This window comes from Scatophagus argus, chromosome 6, assembly GCF_020382885.2.
Source record: "Scatophagus argus isolate fScaArg1 chromosome 6, fScaArg1.pri, whole genome shotgun sequence".
NCBI lineage: Eukaryota > Metazoa > Chordata > Actinopteri > Scatophagidae > Scatophagus > Scatophagus argus.
Genome location: NC_058498.1, coordinates 16,445,943 through 16,458,502, shown reverse-complemented (window position 1 = coordinate 16,458,502; position 12,560 = coordinate 16,445,943). Strand labels below are relative to the sequence as shown.

Below are 12,560 nucleotides of genomic sequence, written 5' to 3'. Positions count from 1 at the left end.
GCTGATATTTCTGCCATTATCCTCTGACAAGATGCCTTGCTGCAGTTTGGTCCTGTCCTGCATCTTTAGTGATTTAACCATTACAATCTATAGATTCATTCCAGTTATTGAAGAGGTGAGGAGGGACTCAACTGAAGACTGCAACTCCTGTGACTCCAGGAAAAAAAGTGTAAAAATAAGACATGCTGACAGGCCATCTAAAGACGCAGTGAATGGTATCTGGACAATCTTGCCTTGTGGATGACAGCGCAGAGCCAGTGCAAACAGTAAGAGGAAAATAAATAGACAAATAAATGTATGACATGTGTGCACTGTCAATTGTACACCTCCAAACCACTTAGCATTTTAAGAAGACAAACTATCTGTAGCAGCACTAATAGCAACTTTTTGAGATTTGAATAGTTGTCACACAACAGATTAAATTGTTGCGTAAGTAAGCGTACATATTAGTATATTCAGCATGCGATCAAGCTGAGTGCACCGCACTGCACACCTTGTACACACATAGCATGTTAACATTTACAGCATGTTTGGCAAAATGTCATTTTCCCTCAAACTGGGCAAAAAAAGAAAAAAATAAAGATGATGCATTAGTGTTTCAAGTTAGGAATAAATCAAGCAGTGTCAAAGAAATGTGTATGCTTTTTGACCTACGGTGACGCCTGCAGTATTTTGTCTAACAGAGAAAATCCTGAAAAGCCAAAATGTAACACATGACTTATGGCGCGCAAAAACACAGTTTATATACATGCTAATGTGTGGTTGAAACAACAGATGGGTGAAGACACTTGCTATTCCCTCCTCAAACTTAACTGTGGCTACTTTTACAGTAATATGTGCCAGGGTGGGAGGGGGAAAGAAGAGTTACAAATGCAAAATGAGGAGTTGAGCATACAGCAAAAGTCATTTAACCCATCGAACTGGAAGACTTACTAGGTTGTCATCTTTTGCTATTACTAATAATATAAGATAGTAACCTTCTATAGTAACATTTGCCATTGAAAGAGAAGGAGAAGCCATGAGTTCTGATGCTGAAAGGCAGAATAGTAGATAATTACAGAGCCACTTCAGAGGATGTTTGCTGGTGCAAATAAGTTAATTCATCTTAACAAAGCTTAAATGTGTGGTTTTTCATTTTGTTTATAATTTTTTTAACTCATTCGCAAAATGGATTCTGGTTTATCTTATTTTTACAAGCTACAAAGTTTACCATTTAAACAGTCGCCCACCAATATGATTCACATTTTAATGCAAACCCCTGCCTGAAGGAAATAAAGCTTAGTGGATACGGCTGCCAGTGCTCTCTTCTGCAGGTGCACGAGAAAAGATGTGCAGAAACAAGAAAAAATTAAGTAGGTTAGCTGATCCAATTTGAGTCATTTCAGAATCACCTGTTGGTTTGAACTTGACCACAGTGAAGTCTTGGACTTCCGCTCTCCAAGTGAAGTTGCCTGAAGTTTCCACAGCGAGTCAGCACGATGCTACAACCCGATTGGCTGCATGCATACAGCATATGTGAGCACCGCCCAGCAGCTCGGCTCTCTTCAGCACCGTTGATTGTGATTGACAGGTAAGCGCATTACATCCTCAAACTTGTAGTACATGAGTATATAAGTATATGACCTAAAACTGTACGTCGCAGTGTGTGTTGGAGAATCACAACAAGCCCTCTCAAAGTTGATCGTGTCCTCCAAACCGTCCAACAGGTGTCATCTTTTCATTCAGGTCAGTGCGGCGCGCCGTCTAAACAACAAGTTCGACTCGGTTATTGAGACAAAACATTAATGCTATCTATTAATCTATTCATTTACATACTCGAGGTAATCTAAGGTCGAACACTTCATTGTGCTGTGGTTAACCGAAAGAATCATTTATTTATTATTCTGCGATGCAAAATACTCCACTAGCGCTCGTGTTAAAATCCTGCGGTCAAAATTTGACTCAAGTAAAATGTGAATCAAATCTGAATCAGCAAAATGGCCCCTTTCATTTGAATAGTAATATTATTGAATTATTTTACGGATATGTATGCAACAGTTGGAGCTGTAGCACTCAGTAATTTCCCCTATTTTGAACTTTGGGTATAGTCTTTGAACGCGTGAACTATAGCCTATATGTGGCATGACTCTGAACATAAAGTAACATCATATCAAAACAACTAAGTAACCACAAAACCTTAAGAGTTGCATATAGAATACAGCCCAACTAAGAGATGCATTTTAAGTATATTCTGTAGGATATTTAGATGCATATAGTCGCCAATTTATGTTTACGCCCGTGGGTACCCAAATCAGTAAAAGACCACCAAGGTGATGATTGTCATCGCTGCTGTCGTCTGTCCTACATAAACACAAACCACAACGAGACGCAGCGCTGCTCTGCTAAAATCTCTACACAGTACTGAGAGATGAGGATTTACATTCACATTGGTAACAGCGTCCCCGTGTATAATAGCAAAGGTTAAGAAAAAGACAACCATAACTTTTGGTATTCACCATGCAATGCTCACACACACACGGAGACAGTTAAATGGTTTAATTCATTTTTGATCAGTCTTAACTGTGTGCACTGGAGTATCCATATGATAACTGTATATGTATAGATCTATTACAGGATGAAATGAAAAGCTGTTTATTGAAACATTTGAACCCCACAGTGTAGAGCCATGTCCTCGAGGAGCCCTGAACGTCCTAGTCCCGCTGCTCCGTGCCAGCCCTCTTCCTCCTCAGCTGAAAGCAGTAGCTACATGGTGCCCGATCCGTGGGACTCTGGGCTCCTCTTCCCAGTGACACGGTCTACCCTGCTGGCTCGACATCTCCTGCGTTTACGCGGCTGCAGCAGCCACGGGCCCGTTACGCGCCGCAAAAGAGAGATGATCCCCTCCGACAAGAAAGATGCCACCTACTGGGATAAGCGAAACAAGAACAACGAGGCTGCCAGGCGGTCCAGGGAGAAAAGAAGGATGAACGACCTGATGATGGAGAGTCAGCTGCTGGCTATGGCCGACGAGAACGCACAGCTGCGGGCTCAGGTGCTCAGCCTGCAGTATCACAGTCGTCTGACTGCAGAAAAGAGCAAAGCCGCCTTTGCTGAAACGTTTGCTTTGCCTTCGTCAGCTAAACCGAAGAGCCGGTTTGAGCCACCTGGCCTCTTCCAGGCAGGACTCTGGTGCGACAGCAAGAGCAGCCCAGCTTCTGTCCTCAGCATGAGAGAACAAGAAAAAGCGATCCACCCACCTGAGGCGAAGATCCCCTGTTTTAGCTCGACTCGAGGTTTTGGTGGTTTTGATGGTTCTTACAGCTGTGGCACACAGCAAGGCCTCTCCCCCCTCTCCGGGCCCCGTGCCGGCTCTCATCGAACAGTCCTTGAGGGCGGGAGGTCAGCGGAGGCAGAGATGGATGCTCAGCGACAGGTCTCCTCCAGCGATGACATCCCCAACTCCCTCGCCTCTCCCATCCGTGCGTTGCTGTCCACTGCAGACACACTCCACAAGGCCTCGGTCCTCTCATACCCTGCTCCAGGTTGGGTGGTGCCCCACGCGGATCACCCGGCAGTGTGTAATAATTTTATACTGCCTTGGCGGTCTGCCTACCTGCCCCCACCGGCCATCTGCCCAGGCCTGCCTCTCTACATACAGGAGACACAAGACCAGGGTCTCGGTGTGGAGGCAGACGCTCACCGGGGGTTCAAGGGGAGGTTGAGCAGCGCAATTCCACCGGCAGGGCTGTCTCAGCTGGGGATGCACCTTCGTCCTGATGGACACTAACGGGACAGTTTGACTGTCATGGCGTGAATTACAAGGGAATGATAAAAACAACTCTTACTGTGCACTATTGACGTTGCATTGATGTCTTGTAAAATAAAAAAAATTCAGAATTAGCTGTGGATGTTTTAAATCGCCAGGGAATACTAAAGAGGCGTTGTGATTTGGATAACAAGTCCGACCGCAGCGTACAGGGCTTTCAGTTTATTTTGTCATAATGAAACACATATTTTTGTATATAATATGCATGTGTGTATGGAGTATCCGTCGATAAATTTTCCAAAATTGCATTTCAACGCAGCTCATACAATGAATTTAGTATCCTGGCTTTCTGTGGGCTCTTTCTGTTCATCACAGTGAAAACTGTTGTTACATCGCACAAACAGACCAGCACTGTGGGAAAAGCTCTAAATCTCTTTAACAATTACGCAGTCTATTTCAATCGTTTATTAATCGCCGTTTTGTTCTTCACTATTAAGCAGTGATTGATGAAGTATCAGAAGATAAACAAGTCATTCCAAGTATTATTTTTCGGCTATGATTAGAGATATAAATGAGGCTAAATACTGAACTGATTGGATTGAAAGATGGGTTGAGATTTTTGCCGTTTTTCTGCGGTGAAAAACATCGGCAAAATGAGCCGGTGGCAGTGGGTGCTTGTTGACTTGGTATTTCCCTTTATCCCCACTGCGTGATTTCCCAGCAGACTTTGAATGGAAAGCCAAACGTTAAACCATTCATTTGTAGACCTGCAGCTTTGTATGAGACAGGAACCTCCACTGTACAGGGTCAGGCCTCTCTTTTTGCTTCATTTTTGTTTAAGTCAGGACATGTCAATGCTAAATGCTTACAAGCAGATGGTTCACTAAGCAGTTTGTACTGTCATATAAAATGCTAACAAAAAAAAACAAAAACAAAAAAAAAAAAAAAACGCGGGGTATTTCCCACCTTCAAAAAAGATATTAATAGTACGTAATATCTCTCTGCAAAATGTTTCTTCGGAAAAAAAGTATTCATTGTTCATTCTCGCAGCTTGTGCTTATTCAGGCTTGTATTCATGTTGCACGCAGCAACACAGGTGTACATGAAGCCAACACGGTGGTCGGACGGTGTCAGAGCCTTTACGTTTCTGCATGCACCGCAGGGAAAATCCAGCCTGCTCACTTTCACTGCCACCATCAAACACGTTTCAATAAAACAGTAATCCAGGCTGATGAATTATTACCAAGTTCAGCTTCCTGCTGTGCTTTGGTTCGTTCGTTTGGTTCAATCTTAACTAATGTTGCGGGGGGGGGAGGTTGCTGCACGCGGTTTTCTTTCTCCTGGTTATCACGTTAAGACTGTGGTGGCCCCGCACAGTCTGTCAGCATGCGTTCCCAAGGCCACCAGCTGAGGGCGGCACGACACAATATTGATAGAGCTGCCTCCATCCTGATGCTGTAACGTAATGAAGCAGTGTATTGCTTACCAAAAAGATAAAGTTTTTGAAACTGGTCTCTGTATCCCCAGTATGCAGTTTGTGTATTTTTTTTCTCGTGGGGTAAGAGGCAAAAAAGCAGCTGTTGAAGAGTAAATGAAGTGATTACGGTTATTTCTGCTGATGTAACATTTACACTGATTTTACAGAAAATATAGGAGTTGCAACAAAATTTGATTTTATGGCTCTGGTGCATTAATGAAGAAGTCACCTTATTTTTTCCAAAAAGATACAGAAGTCTGCTAAACAAAGCTTAAAATTTTATGCTTTGTGAACAATGGTTCATAAAAGAAGATATCTCAAACTTATTTCCATAGACTAAAACATAAAAATAAATTGTACCTAATTGTTTCTGCTCTACTTGCAATTTTGCAATAGGACAGAAGGAAGGTGAAGATTTAATCTAACTTCATGGCTCATCTTAACTTGAAAGTGTCACCACAAAATCATTTATTTTTTCAACAAAAGGACTTTCTCACAATTTTATCCATAAAAAACACACACAGGCGTCTTAAATTTGAAAACTACTCGAGTAGACGTACAGCTTAGGCCGCATCTTCTCAGTCATGTGACGCAACAAAGGAGTCACATCTCCGCATGGACCTCTGGTGTGCATTTCTTTTTTTATATATATATTAACGGCCTTAGTGCATCACAACAGGAAGCAAGAATATTACTTGTCTAAATGTGACAGTGTCTACAAATAGAAATGGAGGTTGAGGTAAAATTTCCAGCCATGACGACACCATGCTTTATAATTTCGATTTCGAAGTTAATTTCTTTTCTTATGTACAAAAAGTGGTTTTGCAGCAGCCTGAGTGTACTGCAAATAGCAGATGAGTGGTGAGAGGACATTAAATGTGAAAAAGAAAAAAAAAATTAGGTGACAAACACTTCTCTTTTTCTGTGAATCTGAGGCGTCAAAGATTTAACCTTCATACAGGGAAAAAAAAAAATCTGTAATTTCAGTTTACTCCTCCCAGTTATGCTTTGCTGTGAATATCTGTAAGACACATAACTTTGTTGGTATCTTTTCTCTGGTTGTTGTGGCTTAGTTTCTTGTACTACTACTAATACATACTAGTATTACTATGACCGTTCCTATTACATTTAAGTGTTTTCTGGAAAGAGGCATGAGCGAAGTGCTTGATATGTATAAGCATGTCTGAGTGGATGAAACGTGATTGAATACAATACAACGCATTGTAATGTAGCTAGAATACAGTGAACATAGCAATGCACTGCAAAGACAAAAAAAATATGGCAAAGTTCCACTTGACGAATGAGATAATGGCGTGGCATTACTCTATTCTGGGGTGTTAAAAGCATTTCCCTCTGCAACGCTAGCATACAACAATACACGTACACGCAAAAACGTCTCTTTGAAATTGACAGCAACATCATACAAGCGAGAAGCCAGTGTGGGCAAGCCACCTACACCACAACACTATTAAGATCAATGAGTGCACTCAGACATTTTCCATGTGACAACACAGGTGGACAGTCCAAATTACAGGAAAACAACAGACAAAGAATGAGAAAGCAGAAGGAGGGAGGTGAGCGGGCAGGACTGAAATCATCAAGACATTATCAGCCCCCCTCAGCTTATTTGCGCATCACTCTCATGACACATTCTCAAAGGAGTGTTAGCTGCTGTAAGTTGCATATTACATTGGCGAGCACAGGATTTCTCTGAATTAGGTTGTTTACACCTCTGCAGCTGGGGGCTTTCTGTACACAACAGTTAAAGGTAAGGCCTCAAGCTCATTTTCACATTAAAAATGTTTAGGACCCTGTACGTTACCAGCCAACAGATTCAGGGGAGGAAATAGTTTAGGAGCCATTTACGAACAGATAGATTGCTCTTATGCATATATGGTCGACGGTCAACTTAGTAAATTTTTTTCATATGTTGCAAAAATATAGGAATAGGTTAAGAGCCTTTATAAACTGTGCGTGTTTGTGTGTGTTGCTGAAGTAAAATACCGAGCCGCAGTTACCAAACTTGTCTTTTCGAATCATCAAAACAACATATGAGTCATTCGGGACATAGAAGCATAAAATGTTATTTGTTAAAGTTCAAGTTGTAAAGATATGTGCAATCAGTTACGACTGTAGTGTGATACAGTGTGACCGCAGGAACATATATACTGTATATATACACATACATACACAGCCAGAGCTAAAGCATTAGTCTCAGCAAAAACAGAACATTTTAAGTACACTGACATTTTCTGATGCGTTAATGTGCAGTCCACTGCATCACAAAGGTGTTTCTATTCGGTATTAATTATAAAAGGAAAATATTTGTTGTGTGGTATATTTGGTCCTGGCCCTGTGTTTTTCTGTCTCCTGTTTGTTATTGTGCTGACTGCAGCAGCTATATGTATTCAATCTGTGAGGAGCTAAGTTCTTGTTGTATACTCTCCGAATGCTTAAATTATTTTACTATTTAAAGGAGCTGGGCCTCCTTGAAATTCCACAACCCTTTCATACCTGTGGGACAGATAACTTAATAGCAAGAGCTTTTAATGAAACACATCTAACCTGGATGCTTTCAAGAGCAAATCCTACAAAAACTCACAATAAACTACCCTCTGAAAGTACAACTATTAGATTACTGGGCATGAAGAGAAATCTTGTATACACTCTCAATGTAAAACATTGCATATACTGTATATTCTATGATTCTAAGATTTGACTTGAATTAAAAAAAACTGTCCATCCATCCATTATTGCACACTGATGGCTCAGTACCATACTCTGTATTGATGGAGAGAATTCTTCATACACTTGTTTTCTCTTTCCATAACACTAAACACTTTGATTACCTTTTAATTTCCATGTATAGTCATCGGTTCAAAAGAGTGAATGTTAGGTTTTATAGTGCTTTCCATTTGCAATATACAAAGGGTCCAAGAAAAGACGGTGCAATGAGTTATTATCGCTGATCTTCAAGGAATTTATACGTTAACGGACAAAACAAGCCAAGAACTGTGGGATGTTCCCAAGAGAGTATCCAGTGTCTCTAATTTCCACAATGGCAGTTTACAAGAGACATGCACAGTGTATACTGAGGTGAAAAGCCACAAAATACTGACTGATCAATTTTTCCACCTATGGGCAGTTATTTTAACAATGGCTGGCATGGCCCACAACAAGACAGCAGCAGATGGTATGAGAGAACGGATAGACACAAAAAGAAGAAGTTCGAGAGTTCCTTACTAAAAAGCAGGCTGGCTATAATTAGTCAATAAGAAACAGGTGCAAATATACAGCAGAGAAGCGAGCAGGCTCAGCCTCAAGAGAGATTTCACTCAGGAACCCTCTTTTTTTTAAATTCTCTCTCTCTCTCTGTCTCCCTGTATGATTATTGTTTTCTCTCTTCCTGCTGTAGCTTTTTTTGGGTTTGCTAGCACCGAGTACACAGCGCTTAGTCTTTTTGTCACACACGAGAATGCAGGTGTGCACATTCTCACACAGACAAACAAACATGGGCTTTACATCTACGTTCTCACTGGGCACAGGCTTGAATATTTTTAACCTGATGTGCATTCTTGCCACTGCACTCAGCGTACATGGCCGCTTTGAAACTTTTGTTTGATGCCTCTGGCTCAGTTTGACTGGTACGTAAAAATACGACTACACGGTCAGTGAATGTGTTAAGAAGCTGCTCTCGTGTGTGAACAACACAAATAAAAATGAGAACTTCCCACTAAACAGGACACCGCATGACAATTTTTGGGGTAATGGACTGTGAAGTTATGTTTGTGCTTTAAAAAGGGCACGTCAGTTCCTCATGCATGCAAACCTGAGCGACACTCTGTGTTGCAGCTCATCTATGAGGTGTCATATGTAAATGCTAGCATGAAGCACTATTTAACATCTGAATAAAAATGAACATATATATATTGGTGTTTCCAAAAAAAAAAGGTGTGAGGAAAACATTAATGAGTTCTAAGTCGTGCATGGAAGATCTGTGTGTGTTTCTGAGTATGTCTGCATGCACATAGGGCTAGCTGTGGTTTCAACATAATGTGCATCCTTCTCACACAGCGTCCGATGAAACCGCCCACAAACCCACGTGAATGAAAGAGACTATATTAAAAGCTGGCAGCTTTCCTTGCAGACTAGTTATTCCAAATATTCACTTTACTTTCTGCTCTATGAAATGAAATGGACAAACCCACTCAACTGCCGTTCCCCAAATGTAGAAGAATGAAGTAAGTAAAGTAGATAACAGAGATGGAGATGAGGGAAAAAAAAGTGGCAACTGGGTGAACAAGTCCATTAAAGAGGCAGATGTGAGAGATAAAAGAGAGACACAAAGCAGTGTCAGATTCAACTAAAGAATGGGCTCTTTTCAAACATCTCTCAACTCAAGAGATCTTGAGTTGAGAGGTGAGAGAGAGATTTGCTTGTTGAGAAAGATCTCAACAAGCCAGATCAGGTGAAGATCAGTACAGTAGTTATTGTTTGAAATACAGAGCCAGTTACAGTTGTTGCTTCATGACCTCATTCTTGTAAACAACTTTACATACCGGCATATTGATTATCAAACACATTAGTCAACATTCATCTTTGTCTATTTAATGTTTCCTGTCTCATTTTCTCATGTGGTCTCCAGGAGTGGGAGGCGAGGTGAGGACAGGAAAAAGGGGGGGGGGGGCGCGGTTCGAGGGCTGGAGGTGCTAGACGAATTTCGGTGCAACTGAGTGTGCTGTAGTAACATCTGCAGTTTTTTGGAGAAGGAAATAACATCTATGCGCAGCCTTACCTACCTGTTACTGGTTAATCCTTCGGATGTACAGGCTTTACATGGCAAACACAAACATACAAGTGCATAAAAACTGACAAATCAAGATAAACACAAATATGCTCAACAGCATTTATCATCATGAACCTTCAGCACAATCCAATTACATTTTTTACAATGGTGTTAAAAGGGACCCGTTATGCTTTCTCATATTTTCGGATGGACATTCACATTAAACATGTCTAAAGTTTCAAATAATGAGGCAAACGTATGTAAAGGTGATCCCTGACTTCAGACTGCTCTGAAGACTAGAATTCAAATGTTTTACTCTACTTTCACAATGGGCTGATAGCGGCTTGTTGAGGATTTCTTCACTGGTCATCTGCTCAAGTCCACACAGTAGGCGGACATATTCAGTCTGTCTATTTGAATGAAGGTTATTTACAGTAACCAAAATTCCTTCGGCTCTTTAACAGCAGTTAGCAGTTATTTTCTGCAACAAGAAAAGCTATCTGTCCATCATCATTATATCCAAAGTCCACAGCGAGAAACTAAGTAAAGCTGTGAACAGTCTGGTCTCATACAGACCAATCACTGCATTCAGAAATTCCACAGTGTCTTCGGTGAAGACAAACCAAGATAAGAAAAGGTTAAACCAAGATAAGAGAAAGTCAAACAAAATGAGATAAGTTTAGAATTTCATAAGAAGGAAGTACACATGTTACTCAACCTCCAACAAAAAAACTCTCCTCTACTGTTGTTCGTTTCAGGTCTCGGCTGGTGGTCACTCATTTTTCATATACCCATGGAGTCCCTGTCTTCACCTTTTCATTCACGGCAAGACAACCACACCTTACTCATGGAAAATGAACTGGTACAGAAGGGACCCCGTCGCAAAAGGGAGTTCATACCTGAAGAGAAGAAGGATGCTCTCTACTGGGAGAAACGTCGTAAGAACAACGAAGCAGCCAAACGGTCAAGGGAGAAGAGAAGGATGAATGACTATGTGCTGGAGAGTCATCTTATGGCCCTGAAAGAAGAAAATACCAGGCTTAGTGCTGAATTAATGGCCCTGAAGCTGCATTTTGGCCTGGTCCACCCTGCAGCCTACACTGCCCACCACAATAATCACCAGCAGCACCAAGCCCACAGCAGCACAGCCATGAGCACACATCACCAGTACCTGCAGAGGGACTTCTACTGGAGTGGTAGAGATCCTTCTGTTATGCCAAGCCACCAACCATCTCACCCTGTTTTCATCCCTGCATATGCCTTCAATAACATGAGAGGCTATTCATATTTTAACACATCCAGTACTACTGGCTCTGGCCTCCTCACTCCCCTCGTCCTCCCTCAAAATCTCTTGCCCGCCCGTTCATCCCATCGTGGAGCTCCCATACTGAAGCCCATTCCCACAAGAGCTGCCTCAGATGAAGAGGAGGAGCAGCAGGTCCCAGGGGTGTTGTCCCTGCCCTTCCCTGCTCCACCACAGAAAATCACCTCTAGAGGACACAGAAACTGTTCTCTACCAAAACAGTACATGTCTGACTAATATAGAGGGGTTTATCTATGGTACAGCTGTTATATTAACTGATAGACAAATCGTCCATTTCTCTTTATGCACCTGCTCACACTGTAAGTGTCAGAGCTCTGTTTTTTGGGAGTTAATGGTGCATACTGCAAGAAGAACTGTTAAAGTGCACAGAGCGTGGAAACCTCAACACTCTCCACTTTTTGTGTCACAGTACACACTGACAGTATATGTTGGATGATGAACATCGTACTTCAACCACATTAAGAGTTTTTTGCCCATAAAAACTAAAAGTAATCCAATCATATACATGTTCACAGCATGTCCTGCTGTGACACAAATATAGAAGTTACTTCAAATCTTATCTGTGTGTACTTTCTTCAACATGTCAAAGTTCAATGATCAACAATGGGTTAAAGCTCACCATTCTCGCATTAGAGGACTGCTCTTCATTAAACCACTCTAAGCTGCAAAAGTGTGATTTTTTTTTTTAATTTACATGTATAAATGCTGACTACAACTGTTACAGACATATTTTGTTGATGGATTAATATTACTTGGTGCTAATGTACATCTGTTAGCAGTTGTAGTCAAAATCAGACTAATGTAGTATTACGCTCCTTTTATCATACAGTGAAATGCAGCTGAAAACGTGTTAGAATAAACTTGTAGATTATATGCAACAACATGGTTTCACCCGCGACTGAAATTACCTAAACAAACTGTTGGCGACAACCTGCCTCTGAATGGAAACAGTGAATTATGATGCTGTATTGCTTTGGTTTTCCTGTGTGGGCAGAAACCTTCACCTTCTTCCACAGTGTGTTTGACTCTTCCAGTCTGCCAGTAAGTTTGGAATGACATTGTTGTGTTTTATATAATTCAAATAAAAAAATTAAATTGAAAACAATGTCTTAAGTGTCAGCTTTTACAGATCAGAAACCCTGCAAAAAAGAGAGAAAGAAATATCTTTCTCCATAACCCAGGAAATGATGTTAAATCATCATGCTGCTTGCTTTCTCAACAGAGGAGG

At 41.2% G+C, this 12,560-nt stretch overlaps 3 protein-coding genes across 12 annotated transcripts in view; 2 read left to right on the top strand and 1 right to left on the bottom strand.

The window, feature by feature from the left end:
* Window positions 1–12,560, bottom strand: part of atp8b3 (ATPase phospholipid transporting 8B3) — a 37,740-nt gene that overhangs the window by 23,553 nt on the left and 1,627 nt on the right. For 6 of the 9 annotated variants that reach the window (XM_046392160.1, XM_046392157.1, XM_046392159.1 and 3 more), the window contains exon 1: window positions 10,908–11,035. The gene's annotated coding sequence lies outside the window, so the exon portion shown is untranslated. Of the gene's footprint in view, window positions 1–10,907; window positions 11,036–12,560 lie in introns of those variants that run through there. The other 3 variants (XM_046392163.1, XM_046392162.1, XM_046392161.1) reach the window with 1 other exon arrangement.
* si:dkey-172o19.2 lies at window positions 1,473–4,609 on the top strand. Of its 2 annotated transcripts, none has more exons than XM_046392167.1 (2): window positions 1,473–1,570; window positions 2,657–4,609. In XM_046392167.1, the coding sequence occupies exon 2, from the start codon at window positions 2,666–2,668 to the stop codon at window positions 3,764–3,766; it is 1,101 nt and encodes a 366-aa protein (XP_046248123.1). In that variant the 5' UTR covers window positions 1,473–1,570; window positions 2,657–2,665; the 3' UTR covers window positions 3,767–4,609. The 2 variants fall into 2 exon arrangements, with proteins under 2 accessions (XP_046248123.1, XP_046248122.1); XM_046392166.1 differs by lacking the exon at window positions 1,473–1,570 and adding an exon at window positions 1,593–1,725.
* Window positions 4,694–12,523, top strand: nfil3-4 (nuclear factor, interleukin 3 regulated, member 4). Its single transcript, XM_046392169.1, has 2 exons — window positions 4,694–6,990; window positions 10,767–12,523. Exon 2 carries the CDS (start codon window positions 10,802–10,804, stop codon window positions 11,546–11,548), a length of 747 nt encoding a protein of 248 aa, XP_046248125.1. The 5' UTR covers window positions 4,694–6,990; window positions 10,767–10,801; the 3' UTR covers window positions 11,549–12,523.

What these genes read in the sequence shown, in the direction of transcription:
- si:dkey-172o19.2 (XM_046392167.1), top strand. Translation starts at nt 2,666, where the DNA reads ATGTCCTCGAGGAGCCCTGAACGTCCTAGTCCCGCTGCTCCGTGCCAG.
- nfil3-4 (XM_046392169.1), top strand. Translation starts at nt 10,802, where the DNA reads ATGGAGTCCCTGTCTTCACCTTTTCATTCACGGCAAGACAACCACACC.